The 16,290-nt window shown below is 57.1% G+C and overlaps 6 protein-coding genes and 1 non-coding gene across 7 annotated transcripts in view; 4 read left to right on the forward strand and 3 right to left on the reverse strand.

Annotated features, from left to right (window-relative positions):
• Positions 1-5: 5 nt before the first annotated feature.
• CHGG_00707 (uncharacterized protein) lies at positions 6-2,398 on the reverse strand (the record flags this gene model as incomplete). Its single annotated transcript, XM_001219927.1, has 2 exons — positions 6-2,149; positions 2,353-2,398. The coding sequence occupies 2 exons, from the start codon at positions 2,396-2,398 to the stop codon at positions 6-8; spliced, it is 2,190 nt and encodes a 729-aa protein (XP_001219928.1).
• Positions 2,399-7,424: 5,026 nt separating this feature from the next.
• Positions 7,425-8,783, forward strand: CHGG_00708 (uncharacterized protein; the record flags this gene model as incomplete). Its single annotated transcript, XM_001219928.1, has 3 exons — positions 7,425-7,505; positions 8,059-8,414; positions 8,474-8,783. 3 exons carry the CDS (start codon positions 7,425-7,427, stop codon positions 8,781-8,783), a joined length of 747 nt encoding a protein of 248 aa, XP_001219929.1.
• A 647-nt stretch (positions 8,784-9,430) lies between these two features.
• On the reverse strand, positions 9,431-11,273 carry CHGG_00709 (uncharacterized protein; the record flags this gene model as incomplete). The annotated part of the gene is made up of 2 exons (XM_001219929.1): positions 9,431-9,514; positions 9,615-11,273. The coding sequence occupies 2 exons, from the start codon at positions 11,271-11,273 to the stop codon at positions 9,431-9,433; spliced, it is 1,743 nt and encodes a 580-aa protein (XP_001219930.1).
• Positions 11,274-11,988: 715 nt separating this feature from the next.
• CHGG_00710 (uncharacterized protein) lies at positions 11,989-12,237 on the forward strand (the record flags this gene model as incomplete). Its single annotated transcript, XM_001219930.1, has 2 exons — positions 11,989-12,047; positions 12,120-12,237. 2 exons carry the CDS (start codon positions 11,989-11,991, stop codon positions 12,235-12,237), a joined length of 177 nt encoding a protein of 58 aa, XP_001219931.1.
• Positions 12,238-12,905: 668 nt separating this feature from the next.
• Positions 12,906-12,987, forward strand: CHGG_11133. The gene has a single exon. It is a non-coding gene; the product is annotated as a tRNA-Ser (tRNA).
• A 676-nt stretch (positions 12,988-13,663) lies between these two features.
• On the forward strand, positions 13,664-15,566 carry CHGG_00711 (uncharacterized protein; the record flags this gene model as incomplete). The annotated part of the gene is made up of 4 exons (XM_001219931.1): positions 13,664-13,964; positions 14,057-14,156; positions 14,215-14,448; positions 14,543-15,566. 4 exons carry the CDS (start codon positions 13,664-13,666, stop codon positions 15,564-15,566), a joined length of 1,659 nt encoding a protein of 552 aa, XP_001219932.1.
• Positions 15,567-15,772: 206 nt separating this feature from the next.
• Positions 15,773-16,290, reverse strand: part of CHGG_00712 (uncharacterized protein) — a gene marked incomplete at both ends in the record, with an annotated part of 1,425 nt that continues 907 nt past the window's right edge. The window contains one exon of the mRNA XM_001219932.1: positions 15,773-16,258. Coding sequence (XP_001219933.1) covers positions 15,773-16,258 — 486 coding nt within the window. The remainder of the gene's footprint in view (positions 16,259-16,290) is intronic.

Genomic DNA, 16,290 nt, shown 5'->3' on the forward strand with positions numbered 1-16,290 from the left:
CCTGCTCACATCATTCCCAACCTCGTCATCCTCTTTTCCATCTTCGGTTTCTGTCCCATCGGCCCCAACCTGCTGGGGTTGTAGCCGCCGCCCATGCCACCTCTCGGTCCACCGGGCAAACCCATATGCGGAGGCCGGAACCCCATCCCACCACCCCTGCCACCTCTACCACCCCTGCCACCCCGACCGCCCATCCCACCCCTGCCCCCTATACTACCTGGAGCATCACCCGGTCCACCGCCGGCGAGCCTCCATGCGTCGTCTCCACAATAAGCTTTCCCATTCACCTCAAAGTATCCATCCCTCAATGCCATCCCGCACTCGCCACACTTGAAACATCCAACGTGGTGCTTCACCGAGGACTCGTCCTCGAGGTACTGGCCCTCGATACCCCTGCCACAGCTTCCGCAGAGGCTGCCGTTGAGCTTATGGTAGTGGAGCTCACAGTATGGCCTGTCTTCAAGTACGTAGAAGGTGGACGAGGAGAAGGGCTTCTGGCAGGTCGAGCAGACAAAGCACGGTTTGTGGTACCGGCCTGTCAGACGACCATCCGCGCTCGATATGGACTTGCCCTTGATCGGGAGACCACAGGCTTTACAATCGCCGCGCGCTGAGGTGGGAGTTGGCTCACGGGAGCGAGAGCGAGAACGTGGGCGTGAGGGCTTCGGTGCTTCTTGTTGTGGTGGTTGTTGTGATTGTTGTTGTTGCTGTTGTTGTTGCCGTTTCCACGGCGGTTGGAATTGTACTGGGGTTGGTAGTTCAGGATATGCCTCCGAAGGGCGTCTCTCGCTAATCTGCTCGTCCCCGTCGGGTGAGGCGGCCCATCCTGGAGAGGGGAAGCCAGGTGTGCTGGGGGAGAGGATGATGTCATTGGGTATTTGGACTGTCAGGTTGTCTCGGAGTGGTCTGTCCGGCATCGGCGACGGCAAGGGAGCCCTGTCTTGACCAACGCGCGGGTTTTGGATTGCAGGGTCGATACGCGGGTCATACCCTCGGTCTCCTGAGCGGGGCGGCCGCGCGCTCAAAGGCGAGGGGCGGCCCCCAGTCCCCCCCGACGGGATCATCAGGGGCGCTGGCATTGGTGGCTTTGGTTTTATGTCAGTCATGGAAGATTGGATATCCGTCATCAAGTTATCGAGACTTGATGTATCAGAGGGGCTCTTCCCCGACCGAGAGCCTAGAGACCTTGGCGGGCTTGTTCGCGAGCTGGCCTGGCTCGTTTGACTCGCCTGACTGGGCCGGCGTTCCGGCTGACTGCTGTCTTCCGAAGAGTTGGTTGATGACGTTGATTCCGACGGGTTGTGGTACGGGTTCCCAATCCCAAACTCCTCGGCCAGATTGATGGTTGGTACGACAGGGGTCGTCGGCCGAATCGCGCTGGTTCGTGGTGGCGGTGGCCGAGAGGTATCCGGCCCTCTGCTCGGTCTCCTGGGGCTCGTAATCGGAGACCGTCCGTCAGGTGCGCCCGGAGAATCCAGCGGGGGTTGCAGTCGATCCGGCCGCAATGCTGCGGAAGACAGCGGAGCGGTCGGCGTGCGAGGGGGTGGGGCGAAGCGCTCGCTGGGTCGGGGAAACGTCTCGGATCTATTCGGCGTCGTGGGCAGGTCAAGGCCGTTTTCCGACGCTTTCGGGGGCGGGCCAAAACCCCCATATCCTTTTTGTGGCTTTGGCAGTCTTCCGCTCCCGGAGCTGCTGCTAGCATTAGAGGCCGAGGTGCCGGGACGCTCGTCGGCGCCTCCAGGTGCACCAAGACCGGCTGCTGAAGGTCGGCGGGCTTGGCCGAAGGGGCTAGCCGTGCTGTCCAACAAATCCGGCTCCTGTTTTTTTGGAACGTATGCCCGGAAGCCCGAGTCCTCGAAGGTAGTACTGCCCCCAAATCCTCCATATCCACCCGGTCGCATCGACTGTGGCGGAGAGTTGTCCGCAATTTCTGGCGTAAAGTATTCATCGGTTTTGCCGGTCTCTGACTGCCCAATTGGGGTTTGCGGCGATATGCTATTCTCTTGGCTGATGGGTGTAAGCTGAGTTTGGCCCATATATGAGCGATCTAGTCCACTGTCAGCAAGATTCAGCAGGCCGGGCTTGGGGTAACGCGTACTAGCCGCCGAAGTGTCCACCTGGGGAGGCGGCCGGGGTTGTTGCTTCTGGGCTAATGGGTTGCTGAAAGCTGGCATCAGTCTCCCGAATAGGGAGGCCGCAGGCAATGGGGGCGTGGCTAAAGGCGATGTTAGTCGGGGCCGGGGGGGGGAGAGGATGGGGTTGTTGTCATCATACGTTCCACCGGTGAACCAGACCCAGTGCAGAGATGCTCTCCCATCAGGGATATTTCCACCTGTTCGTTGCATGACGAACATTTAACTGTCGGCATGAAGCGCGACTCCCTCCCTACTGTTGCCATTCTCAAGTGTACTCGGCGATTCGCGATGGGAGGTGCAAGCACTTGGGGTGCGAAATCGGGAAGCGGATGCGAAGTTCCGAAGATGACCTGCCCCCCGGGTCTCCTGCGCCGCCCTGTCCTGCCGCCGGGGAGCGTGTGTTGTTGTCCTCGGGCCGGCCCTCCTCCAAACCGGGGGCAAGCGGCGGAATAAGTGGTTACTGGTCTTCTTGTTGTGCCGGTTCAGGGTCTAGCACCCAAAACAAGCAAAGGCGGATGTTGATGGCAACGATTACTTGGAGTAACCGCTCAGACAGTGGATTCTACCAGAAGGAGGAGAGGATCCCACGGTGTGCCGGGACCGATCTGGTTTTACACGAACAGGGCCCCGACAATGAGAGAGTCTAGACCTGCCAAGCCGGGCTGTGCGTGATTCTCAACCGGCTGCACAAAATAAACGAGTTGTGGGGAGGGGAGGACGGGCAAGTGGTGTTGTTGCGGATCGTGTCTCGAAAGTGGAGGGTGAAGTTGGCCGTCGGGGTGCAGATGCAAGATGCAAGTGTTTCCCAAAAGGATGATGAGTTGGATGAAGAGCCACGGGCGAAAGGCCAGCCCGTTACCTCGTACACCGACCCTGGCCCCGGGCCTCTGTAAATCGCTGCAGGGACGATGATGGGGGTTCGGTGGCCGCACAAGGGTCTCGTGCCGAGACCCCCCGCTTTGGAGGAAGGAGCCGGGGATTTGATGTGCACAGATGGAGCGAGGATCAAAGCCTGACCAGGGTCCTGGCCCCCCTGACAGCCAAACGTCGCCGTCTTGGTGCATCTGCACGCTGCCGAATCTCCTTCCCCCAGTGCAACCAGGCAAAAGCGAGCAGATGGCCCGCGCGTCCTTGCATGAGTCTAGTCCCGATCTGTGAATGGGCGCCGTGACAGCTCCCCAGATGGCAATCGCAACTTGTCGCCATGAGCGGTGAGGAGGCGAACAGCAAGAAGCACAACGCTGCACCTGACTGCTCGGGGGCGGGTGAATGGCGACGTCGGCTCTCGAACTGGCAATAACCCTGAACAGGCCATGGAAGCTCGACTCTCCGGCCCTTTGGTCGTCATTTCGGCGGTTTCCTCGTCGTCGCAATGCCCACGTTCGGCAAATTTGGCCTCATCATGCAACGCGATGGAAGAAACCACACGTCGCTCTCCCTGTCGCCAGAGGCTTGTCGCAATCTTTTGGGGCTCCACATCGCTATCGATCAACGCCCACCTGTTGGAGCGCCAACAGCAGAGAAGGAGAGTCTCGGCTGCTGGAGCGGGTACCTTGCAGTAGCACTCGCCTCATTCACCTGATTCGCCTCATCCAATGGCTGAGAGGGGGAACTGGCACGACTTTGGTGGCCAACCCCCAAAATGGGGATGTTATCGTCGTTCCAGCATCTCCACGAGACGGGATCGTGACCGCCACCGCGTCTCAGATTTGGAGTTGTCATGCCGTTGACGGCCAACGGATTCTATTCTCTCTCGTATATCTCAAACAAACTGGCGGCAAGAGCCTCGCGAAGGTTATCATCACATCGACCCCAGTGTCCCCAAATTACGAGGCAGGTTGTTACACCCGTTTTGTTTTCCTTCGTCCTCGCTTTCAGTGACCAAGATACTTGGAACGCTGTTCCTTTGGGTTGTTTCCGGATCCGTCATCTGATTGGTACCGAGCGGCACGCCAGCAAATCGCTGCATTTCCAGCTGCTCACAAGGCTCGTCGACGTTGCACATTCTTCGGCCGTGTGGTGTTGGTGTTTAAGATTGCCCCCCGACGCATCCAATGATCGTGCTGGGATGACCTGCTGCCCTGCCAAGCCCATTACCATGCCAGGGCCCCTGTCATCTTGGGCCTGGAGAAATGCGGCCGGCCGCCGAACACCCTTGTGGCTGATTGACTTCCAGAACTTCGAAAGTCCTTCGTCATCATCTCGCTCACGTCAACCAACCACGCCTTCGGCGAATGGAAGAACCGCTCGGCCAAGTGCCGGGCTGATTGCGCAAGATCGAGATAATCGAGCGATGGGCTGGGAGCCCGTCGTTGCGGTTCCACTCAGCTGAGCTTACAATCTCGTCCCGGGCACCTACGAGGTATGCGGGTGACCACCTGGCGCGGCCATTGGCCGAGACCTTTTCCCCTCACCATCTCCAAGTACGAAGACGCAGCGGTAAATCTGGGTTGTCGCCCGGCCTTTTTTGAGGCCAGCTTCTTGTGTCAGGCTGAACGTCAGCGGCTGATCAAGGGGTCATCAAATTGCCGCCGCTTGGCCAAGCCCCATACATTCCACACGCTGATATCAGCCGCGATTCCCAACTTCATTCGTTAGCAAGAGGTCAGAGTAATTCCGTGTCCATTTGGACAATGCTTGACCGGACCGGACGGCGGAAATGTGCCAATGCTGCATCCGGATACCACCCATCTGCAACCCCACACCCAACCGAACCACTCGTCCCCACGGGTAATTCATGCCTCGCGTCCGGGTGCGCTGGTGAAACGAAGACCAACGAGACCGCAAGGTTGCCCCTCTATCACGCAGCTTGGCCAGGCTGTCATCAGGAACCTGCACGTCAATCTCCGCAGCGTTGGTGACTGCCTCGCAGAGGTCTTGTTGCCAGGCATCTCGCATCTATCATGAAATGATACGAGGTCGCTCTCAGCCTAGGATGGCACTCCAAGAGCGAAAAAAAGCCTAACTCTAAGCGCGGATAGTAAAATGTCGGCCACAGCTCGACTGTGGGAACCAAACCAGAAATTGAATCAACTCGTTTCCCTTCTCATTTCCTCGCTTTCTTCAGTTCGATCCCTTGTACCTGATCCCTTTTGATTGATTTATTCCTTGGGGCCCGGCTAAACTTTCTTTGGGTGAGATGGTGAGTACTAGGAAGGCTTGCAGTGCCCGAGAACTGAAGCCCTTCGTTTGTGATATGCCACCAAGAGGACTGATGATCGAGTTTTAAGTAATCACATACCAAAACCTTGGACTTTGTTTTAGCCAACGGTCAACCATCAACGTGCTGATAACGTAAGTTTCAAATGGAAGGCGAGGGAAACATTTTGCGGCCAAGGGCTTGGTCCGAATCCGCCATGCTTTGCCATTTTCACGCATGAAAGCTGCCAAATGAGAGCTTTGGCTGCAGCGCTCACCGCCTGTTATTGAGTTTGGCCAACGTGTCTATTCTGCAATCGCAAGGTGGTGTTGGATCGGCCAAGCACCAACGACAATGCGGCCTTCACTCCTCAGAGGTAGGTTCTTCCCGAAACTCAGACGATTTTCGTGCCTTGAGCCATGGATGCTGCATGGGGTCGACGAATCCGGGGCGGCTCAACCGTGGCTCCGGCGTCGGCAAAGCGGCATGAGCCAACGCACGCAAAAATTTGAGGACAAGATACGGGAAGCTGCGAAGACCAAGGCTCATGTTCTTTGCCGAGTCCCGATTTCTGAAGAACAGAGAGGTGCCGCGTCTGTTTGCTGGCACGTTGACATCTCTATGAGGAGATGATCAGCACAATCTAAGATCATTTCGACCTTTTTCCGCGCTGGGCGCGGGCGGGACAAGAGCGGTGCCGCGGGAGAAGTGAGAGAGCGGCTCCGCCATCGGGAAACCCAACTCTCCCGTCCCGGAGACGGCCGGTCCTCGCGTGACGGACTGGCTCCGGCAGCATCGGACCACCAATCAACGATCTCAAAGCTCGCTTCCTCGCCCCGCCCCACCCCCACATCCCCGCGCTAGTTGCATAGCGAGTCTTGCGCAGAAAACAGTGCATTTTGGAGGGGTAGCGGGGTGAATGGACGACACAAGAACTTCACAGAATGCCAGAGGTGACTTTTTCACTATTATCAACAGCAGGAAAGTCAGATGTAGCCGATTCACAATCAGAAAAAATCAACGTGTTGATAATCCCATAAGGGTCATGGTCCTGTGTTTGCTTGCCACAGTTGCTCGCTTTCGGTTGGGATGCAAATCTGGAAGGGGATGGCCGTTCTGCAGCAGGTGAGCAGCCATCTCGACGGCGGCAGAAGCGGGATGGACCCGCTGTCAACTGTCGAATCTCTAGTGGTCGAAGATTCGAGTCTCCCCAGATTTAGCGGCCGAGTAATCCGAGACGTGGAGCCCCAATCTATGTAGGGAGTTAGGTAGGATAGGTTAGGTAGGTACGATGGATGTTAGCGCATCTTTCACCGCCTGGGCTTGGGGTATAAGAAGAAGGGGCTCCTGCCATTTCTGCCGAGCGAGTTTTCCTTTGTCAACCCACACCTATCTGCCCGTTACTTGAAGCTTCGATCACGATCTAGTTCGCCGACATTCTTGGGCCCGAGGCATTCAATTAATTTTCCGTCTTTCGTGCTCTAAGAGATCGCGCTTTCGAGCTGCGGTCCCTCCAGCCGTCAAAACGTTCTCCAACCTTCTCAACTCGTAAGCAGATTTTTATTCCACCTTTTACCAACAACAACAAACACGTCTTCTTCTTATCCGTCACAATAATGCTAACCGTTTCGATAGCGTCCACCACCCGTACGCAGGAGCCCGTTGTTCTGCCTCTCCCGGAGGAGCAGCGGACTCGATCCAGACCCAATAAAGTCTCTGTTTCCAGAAGACAAGTATTGTTGATCTGAAAATTTGCCAAAATGGCACCGCACGCTGAGACTGACTCTGGCACTGCGAACGGTGGTGGACACTCCAACAATGGTGTTGCTGGCAATGGCTCGGCCGCCCGCCCCAAGTTCATTGTGAACTCGCCCAATGTGGTGTACTCGGACAGCGAGATCCGCTCCAAGTACACCTACCGCACTACCATGGTGACTGATGGCGAGGACGGCACCCGCACCGTCACCCCCAAGGAGACTGTCTATGACTTCAAGCTCGACACCAAGATCCCCAAGGTCGGTGTCATGTTAGTCGGCCTGGGCGGCAACAACGGCACCACCATTACTGCCGGTATCATTGCCAACCGTCGCGGCCTTGTCTGGGAGACGCGCAATGGCCGCCAAGCTGCCAACTACTACGGCTCCGTTGTCATGGGCTCGACCCTGAAGCTGGGCACTGACACCAAGACCCAGCAGGATGTCAACATCCCCTTCCATGATGTCCTGCCCATGGTCCACCCCAATGACCTCGTCATTGGCGGTTGGGATATCAGCGGCATGAACCTGGCCGATGCCATGGATCGCGCCAAGGTCCTAGAGCCGACCCTCAAGGCCCTCGTCCACAAGGAGATGGCCAGCATGGTCCCGCTTCCCAGCATCTACTACCCCGACTTTATTGCCGCTAACCAGGAGGAGCGGGCCGACAACCTGATTGCCGGTTCCAAGGCTTGCATGGCCCACGTCGAGCAGATCCGCAAGGATATCCGGTACGTAACCAAGTCCCAGCTTTACGGTGCTCCTACCTCTAACCCAACTTAGTGACTTCAAGGCTGCAAACAACCTGGACAAGGTTATTGTCCAGTGGACTGCCAACACGGAGCGTTTTGCCGACCTCATCGACGGCGTCAACGATACGGCCGACAATCTGCTCAAGGCCATCGAGGCTGGCCACGAGGAGGTTTCCCCCTCGACCGTGTTCGCGGTTGCTTGCATCCTCGAGAACGCTCCTTTCATCAACGGTTCCCCCCAGAACACCTTTGTTCCGGGCTGCATCGAATTGGCCGAGAAGCACAACGCCTTCATTGGCGGCGATGACTTCAAGTCTGGCCAGACCAAGATGAAGTCGGCCCTGGTGGACTTCATGATCAGTGCTGGCATCAAGCTCACCTCGATTGCCAGCTACAACCATCTTGGCAACAACGATGGCATGAACCTGAGCTCGCACAAGCAGTTCCGCTCGAAGGAGATCTCCAAGTCCAACGTCGTGGACGACATGGTCGCCGCCAACACGGTGCTGTACGGCAAGGACGAACACCCCGACCACGTGGTTGTCATCAAGTACATCCCCGCTGTCGGCGACAGCAAGCGCGCCATGGACGAGTACTCTGCTGAGATTTTCCTCGGTGGCCACCAGACCATCTCGTAAGCACAAAAAAGCCTCTTTACGTTCGATTATCATTTGCTAACTAGGCTGGTTACAGTATGTCCAACGTTTGCGAGGACTCTCTGCTTGCTTCCCCGCTCATCATTGACCTGGTCGTGATTGCCGAGTTGATGACTCGCATCCAGTGGAAGCTGCACTCGGCTGAGGGAGAGGACGCCAAGGGCTACAAGAACTTCCACAGCGTGTTGAGCGTGCTCAGCTACATGCTCAAGGCGCCCCTGACTCCCCCCGGTACCCCGGTTGTCAACGCCCTGGCTAAGCAGCGCGCCGCCCTCGCCAATATTTTCCGCGCCTGCGTCGGCCTCGAGCCTGAGTCGGACATGACTCTGGAGCACAAGCTGTTCTAGGCTGTTTGACGCCTGCGCAGCTCTAAGCGGTCCTGAATTTGCCTACCGCGCAGCATTTTCATTGCATTCTGATTTCGAAAGTGATCTCCAGAGTTCTGCTTTTGAATTTGGGCCATCGTTTGAACGAACATTTATGCGACGCTTCGCGACACAATTAGTGGGCATCAGGACTTCTACTCTTTGAGAATTGAATGTTTCGAGGATGATCCACCGAGCCAGTTATTATAAAAATCCCAAGATTGTTACCGGGAACGTGCTCTTCTTTCCACTGAAAACGTGTGCGTGACGTGAGAAGATGGTGTCTGTTGCTGTTTCCTTGGGGGGATTCGTGCTATCTCCGGAGTGAATCCCCGGTCAAACACAGTAGATCCGTCAAGACTACGTGAGAGACGGTGTTCAACCATTCCGCTATGTACATCTCATACTGATAAAAACTGTGACATTAGGATATACTGTGCGCTAGGCTCGAGGAGCACTACAAGAATATAAAGCAATATTCTCTGGCTCTGCATCTATCATGCTGAAAAGTGCTAGATTCCGCCCCTTAAACCTCGTGTGCTGCCTTGGCCGAACCGGATAGAGGTTGGTAGAGCCAAACCCTCAAAACAGGGGGAGCGGGAGGGTTCTCCCAAAGCAGACTCGCTTGCTCAGAGTCGTGATGGCTTCTGTTTGCTGTCGCCCACCTCCTGCTTGGCGCGATCCCGAAGCTGCTTCCGGAGAATCTTGCCAGACTACACAAGGAAAACCGTCGGTTAGCACATACAAATCTTGAGACCATTCACTCCACAGGCTTATCCCCTCAAGTATTCACATGGGGTCGTTTTTACTTACCGGATTCTTGGGAACAGCATCCACAAACACAACACCGCCCTTGAGGCGCTTGTAGTGGGTGACCTTGCCCTCCATCCATGCAGCCACGTCCTTCTCCGAAGCTGTCGACTGCGGCCGCCGCACCACATACGCCCGCGGCACCTCCTCGCCCCCAATCGTCACCCCAACCACCGCCGCGTCCGCCACGTCCGGGTTCTCCAACAACACCCCCTCCAGCTCCGCCGGCGCCACCTGATTACCCTTGACCTTGATCAGCTCCTTCACCCGGTCCACGACATGGAAAATGCCCCCCGGCTTGTACTCCTCCACAAAGGCGATATCCCCCGTGCGCAACCACCTTGTCCCCTCCGCATCCACCACGATCGTCTCGGCCGTCGCCTCGGGCTTGTTCCAGTAGCGCCGCATGAGCGTCGGGCCCGTAACCCACAACTCACCCGTGACCCGCGCCTTCTCAATCGGCGTCTTCCCGTCCAGCGCCACCAGCCGCGCCCGGCAGTTGGGGTACACCTCACCCACGCCGGCCGAGCCCCCCACCGCCGACGTCAGGTCCCACGCGATGGCCGTGCAGGTGACCTCGGTCATGCCCCAGCCCTGGCGCACGAACAGGCCCTTGCCGGGGAAGAGGCGCTCGACCTCCTCGCAGACCTCGCGGGTCAGGGGGGCGGCGCCCGAGGCGATGGTCTCGATGGAGGAGAGGTCGTACTGGCGGGTGGCGGGGTGCTTGGCGAGCAGCACGACGATGGGGGGCACGACGGGGAGGGTGGTGACGCGGAAGCGCTGGATGTGCGAGAGCATCTTGACGAAGTCGAAGGAGGGCATGACGTACACCGGGATGCGCAGGTGCGGGAGGTTGGCGATGAAGTAGGTCTGGCCGTAGGCGTGGTAGAAGGGGAGGAAGGCCAGCCCGCGCTCGCGCGCCTGGCGCTCGGCGGCGTCGGGGCGCATGTTGTTGATGTGCACGACCCCGACGCCGTTGGCGACGTACGAGTGGTGGCTGATCTCGACGCCTTTGGGCACGCCCGTGGTGCCGCTGGAGTAGTTGAGGCAGCAGGTGGTTTCTTCCGGGTTGGAGGGTTCCTCCCAGCTCCAGGTCTCGGCTTGGCGGGGGTGGCCGGCGAGGAGTTCTGTCCAGTGGTGTGCGCCGTCTACGCGGCCCCTGGCGCCGGGCCCGGGGGAAGGGGCTTGTGCGAGGCGGGAGGTTGGGACGGTGCTGTTGCCCAGGACGAAGATGCGGTCTTTGGGCAACCCGACCTCGGCCGCTGCTTCGAGGGCCGTCTTCACGGCCTGCTCGGCAACGAAGAGGAACCTCGCTCCGCTGTCTTTGAGCTGGTATGCCAGCTCCCGTGGAACGAACGTCGGGTTGGCCCCGGTCACTATACCGCCAGCCATGAGGACGCCGAGGAAGACGGAGGGGAAGAGGAGGCTGTTGCTGGAGAAGATGAGGACCCGGTCGCCCTTCTTGATCCCTTCCTTCTGAAGGCCCAGGGCAACGCGCTTTGAGAGCAGACGGTAGTCGCTCATGGTGAGATAGTTGGTCTCATGGTTGTCTGGGTCGATGAAGGCCTGGTGGTCGGAGATGGGACCACATGCTGACCCGAGGATCCATTGCTGCAGGGAGCAGCGCGGAATGGGCACCTGCCAGCGTGATGTGATGGTCATGGTGAATAAGGGACTGTGGTGCTAATGCTGGGGTTAATAAGACCCAAGGCCGAGGCGGGACTTCATAACGTACCTACCCGGCCTGTGGGAGTTGTGAAGATTGCAAATAGTTGATATATGAGAGATTCGGAGAGGTTAATTTATCGCGGGCTGGTGTTCCAAAAACGAACCAAAAAACAATTCGCTACAACAATGGTGATGAGGAGAGGAGGGACTTGGGCCCTAGTTGGCGGTGTCAAAGAGGGAGGGGTAGGAGTCCAGATGGCTAGCCCTGAGGTATGGGTATATATACCTGGGCAGCTATAAGTGCCCCTAAACGCGAAAGCTTTACCGCAAGGCGAGGGCGGGTTGTTTTCCCTAACAACCGGAATCAAGACGCAAACGCTTGTGTTATCACCGGTCAGGACAAAACGACAATAAAACAAAGACACAGCGGTAGGAAGGCACGAGAGGTTTTGGTCCTAGAGTGTAGAGGCAGTCCCTCCCCAAGTAACCCTTGCCTTTCCTTTAAACGAAGGATTCGGTTGTCGGACTCCTCAACATCGGAGGTCCCGAAAGACCCCGCAGGTTCCGAGACGGTCTGGGGGTGGAGTTGGTGAAGTTTGGTACCCCTGTTGCGAATACAACGCTCTGGGAGCCACTTCTTGCGATGGAACCTGGAAGGGAATGTGGAGGTTTAGCGAGGTACTCCAGGTCCGAGTTCCATCTCCTCGACATGGCCTATTTCTCCTCGCTCCTCTGTTCCTTCCTTTTGCTCTTTCTTCCCCCCCTTCCGTCACACTGGAAACCGCGTTCCTCAGCTTCTCGCTCGCTTGTCTCGTGAGCTGGACTGCATGGTGGCTGCAGCAGCTTCGGCTTGACAAGTAGGGTGTCGCGATTGGAGGCGAGCGGAGCTTCTTACCGATTGGTTCGCTATAGGCGGGAACGATTCTCCCCCCGCATCCAGGGCCAGGGTTCCCCATAAATCGACAAGAGTGCCGAGGCACTGGCCGGCCCGGGTTTCGGGGACTCGGGGGGTTGGTTCGAGCTGCGAGAGCCATCTTATCTCCGACGCGGGCAGATCAGGTTCCGTCTGGTTGATAGATAACTAGTGTTCTTTTTGTCCCCTGGATTTGGCCCTTTGGTGAAGTGTATATCAGCTTCATAGAAAAACAAGTCCTGACCTTAGGTAGTTAACCAGCTTCAATGGGCTGGCTGTTCTTGTAGAGTGGTTAGCCATGGTGCGTGTTCCGATGGCACAGCGGCAGATTGTGTGACGCGACTTTCGGGATCCATCAAAAAGCCTCTTCCAACCACGCACCTACTGGTAACAAACTGCCGTTTTGATCGCCCACACTCAAGGCCCGCAACTGACACTCGAGTTCCACTTGGCCAAACTTACCCACGGAAAGCCGGCATTGATACGAGCAGCCAAGTTGAACGCTGCTGGTGTTTTCGGAAACGGGCCCAGGTTCTGGTTATGCGTCGTGCCACGCTTTTAAATAAACCATGGGACTTTCGGAACAGTTCTAGACGGATAAGATAAACGCAAAGAGGTGATACAAAGAGGTGGTAAAGGAAACTGCCAATTGCGTACCCACTCAGTCGCTTCTCTGAAGAGACCGGGTTGCGGTCACGTGAACAATCATCCCAGGCGTGGTGGCAGAGTGGTCTAATGCGCAAGACTAGAAATCTTGTTCCTTCGGGAGCGTCTGTTCGAATCAGGCCCACGTCGCAATTAGCAAGCCGCTCATTACGAGCGTTTCTTTTTCAACATTCCTTTTGCAGTTCGGTACGAAGCATTTCGATTGCCCCAGTTGTCGAGTCAAACTTGGAAATTGCGTCAATGCAAGGGATGAATGCGTGCCCTTTTTGCGGAAGGTGCAGCTTGCCTCAGCAGACTTGGGTCAACGAGTGAACCCCCACGCTGCTGTCAACTGATCCGATCGATTGGCTGCAGCTGGGGCACGTTTTCGGCGTCCAACAGTGCGGTTTCATCCCATCCTTCAGTGGATTGCCCGCTGTTGAGTCTCTGGACATCCTTAAACTTCCAACCCCTTGTTTCCATCGGACGACTCAAGAATTCATTGGGGCCAACCCGGAAACGATAAACTGAGTCCCACATTCGCAAACCCATCTTTACAACCTAGACATTCGTCCACTATTTCGAGCGCCCCGGTTTTATTGTTTCACCTACGGCGTGTTTCATCTGCTCAAAGCCAGGCGGGGCATAGGCATAGGGATCGCCTAACTCAATCATATTACAACAAGAATCTTCATACCACTTTCAGGGTCTGGGCAACCAAGGCTAGACGGACCATACAGTCTGGGAACGGAGTGGACTCAGTTTGAACGATTGTGCAGGCCTCTAAACGGGGGGTGAAGCTTGATAAAGGAGCAGAGAGGGCAGGATGATATCAATACCATGGACATGGCGTCGGTCCAAAACAGCCGCCGATTACGCCAGTGCCGTGATCCCCCTTTCCGAGGCCCATCGCCACAGCCACTCATACCGGTTACGGTCACAACCCGAACCAGAGGGGCAGCTGGAGGATGAAGCCTTCGACGAAGACGACGACCCGGACAAGGACGGCGATGACGGGGACACGACCATGCTTGTCATGGCTAATTCCGCTGCTGAGTATAGCATCGAGGGGTTGAGGAGAGAGGTGAGAGCGGGGAAGAAGGGGGGAGAGTGGACTACGTATGAGAGTGAGTAGTTATTCTAGTTATTCCTGGCTGGCTTCTGAGAGGTTAGGGTGGGGCGTTGTCAGGTCCAACGAATGCTAACTAGGCCTCGCCAGTGAAATCTAAGCTCATCAACAAAGCCATCCAAGATATTGGGATGGGGACGTATAACTGGCAACTGTTTGTGCTTTGCGGCTTTGGGTGGTTTGCCGATAAGTGAGTCTCTGTGCTCGTTGAATATCGCCCTATTATTGACTAACACATTCGTTTGTAGTCTGTGGATGCAGGGCGTATCGCTCACCCTCCCTTCCCTCTCAGCCGAGTTTGGCATCTCAGAGAAATCTGTGCGCTACACGACATCATCGGTGTTTCTGGGGTTGTGCTTCGGGAGCTTCTTCTGGGGTATCGGGTCCGATATGATGGGCCGACGCATTGCCTTCAACGTCACGCTCCTCATCGCTAGTGTGTTCGGTACCGCCACGGCGTATGCCTCAAGCTGGGGTGGAGTGTGTGTGCTGTATGCCATCTTGGGTTTCGGGGTGGGCGGCAACCTCCCCGTAGACGGGGCACTCTTTCTCGAGTTTCTACCATGACGCTTCCAGCTCCCTGTTAACCCTCCTCTCGGTTTGGTGGCCAGTTGGGCAGCTCTGTTCGTCCTTATTCGCCTGGTTTTTTATCGCCAACTGGCCCGTCGAGCAAGGATGGCGGTTCTTCGTCTTCACCATCGGCATGATCACCTTCATCATGTTTCTCGTCCGCTTCTTCCTCTTCCACATGTTCGAATCTCCGAAATACCTGCTCTCGCGAGGTCGACAGGCCGAAGCAATTGCTGTCGTGCAGGGCATAGCGCTCAAAAACGGCAAGAAGACTTGGCTAACCGAAGAGGTCCTGGACGCCGTGGTCGACGACATTGCCCCGCCAGCCCGGAGACGGCTCTCGACCAGAAACATCATCCGAAACAAGCTCGCCTCGTTCTCGGCCGAGCGCATCCGGCCTCTCTTCAACAGCCGCAAGCTTGGCATGGCCACCGCCCTGATCTGGTTCGCCTGGGCCACCATCGGGATGGGCTACCCCCTCTTCAACGCCTTCCTCCCCCAATATCTCTCACACGGCGGCAACAACGACGGCAACTCGGGTGATGCCCCCGCCTCGGAAATCACGGGCGACACCTACCGCAACTACGCCATTACCAGCATCGTCGGCGTGCCCGGCAGCCTGCTGGCGGCGTACTCGGTGGACATGAAGTCCCCGTTCCTGGGCCGGCGCGGCACGCTGGCCATCTCGACGCTCGTGTCGGCCGTATTTCTGTTCCTGTTCGTCCAGTTTGGCAAGACGCCCTCGTCGCAGCTGGCCTTCACGTGTGTCGAGGCGTTTGCTCAGAACATCATGTACGGCGTCCTGTATGCTTTTACCCCCGAGGTCTTCCCCGCGCCGGTCCGTGGGGCGGGTACGGGTGTGGCGAGTTTTCTGAACAGGGCTACGGGGTTGCTGGCGCCGATTATTGCTGCGACGGTGCCGGGGGATGGGACGACGACGCCGGTGTATATGGCGGCTGCGCTGATTTTGGCTGCGTTTGTGGGTATATGTATGATTCCTATCGAGACACGCGGGCGGCAGAGACTGTAAATCAAGAGGGGTGGAAAGTATGGTTGGGTTCTAGCCCAGCGGTTACCATTTACGGCCCCTAGTAGGCGGTTTGGGAGATGAACTAACCGGTGGATAGACACATAGAATGGTTTTACGGGCACGGGTATTTAATGTAGTTGCACCTGGCAAAGCAAGACCGGGGCGGTAAAATAGCATTGCTTTCTAAATCCACGTCTCTATCCAAGTTACTTAGTCCCCCTAGCCCCTGCCGGCGCTTCCATCCTGCGCTTTGCGAACGACTTCCCCAGAGCATCCCGCACCATGGGATCCGAGCGGATCGTGTTCTGGACTAGCCACTCCTTGACCTTAGCCCACATGGTGCTCCTCGTATCTTCAGTCCCCGCAAACGGCGCCATCTCGGTCTCCAACAACCGCGTGGTATCCACATCCAACCGCTTGACCGCCGCCTCCAACCTCTCCAACCCTTCCCTCAGCGCCTTCTCATCATCTCCACCCTTGGTCGCGCTCACCACCAGCTGCCCACTCCGCGTGTCCGCCGCTAGCAGTGGCCCGATCTGGGAAAACGCAATATACACCGTCACACTCAGCTTCCTCGCCAACGCGATCGCCTGAAAAGGCAGGTACGGCGGGCGGCCCGCCAACCGCCCCAACAACGGATTCACCACGCGCTCCAGCACGCGCGGCATACCAGGGCGGGTGACGCTGTGGGCCTCAAAGACAAACAGCACAGCCAGCACCAGCC

The sequence above is a fragment of the Chaetomium globosum genome, genomic scaffold (genome assembly GCF_000143365.1).
Source record: "Chaetomium globosum CBS 148.51 scaffold_1 genomic scaffold, whole genome shotgun sequence".
Lineage (NCBI taxonomy): Eukaryota > Fungi > Ascomycota > Sordariomycetes > Sordariales > Chaetomiaceae > Chaetomium > Chaetomium globosum.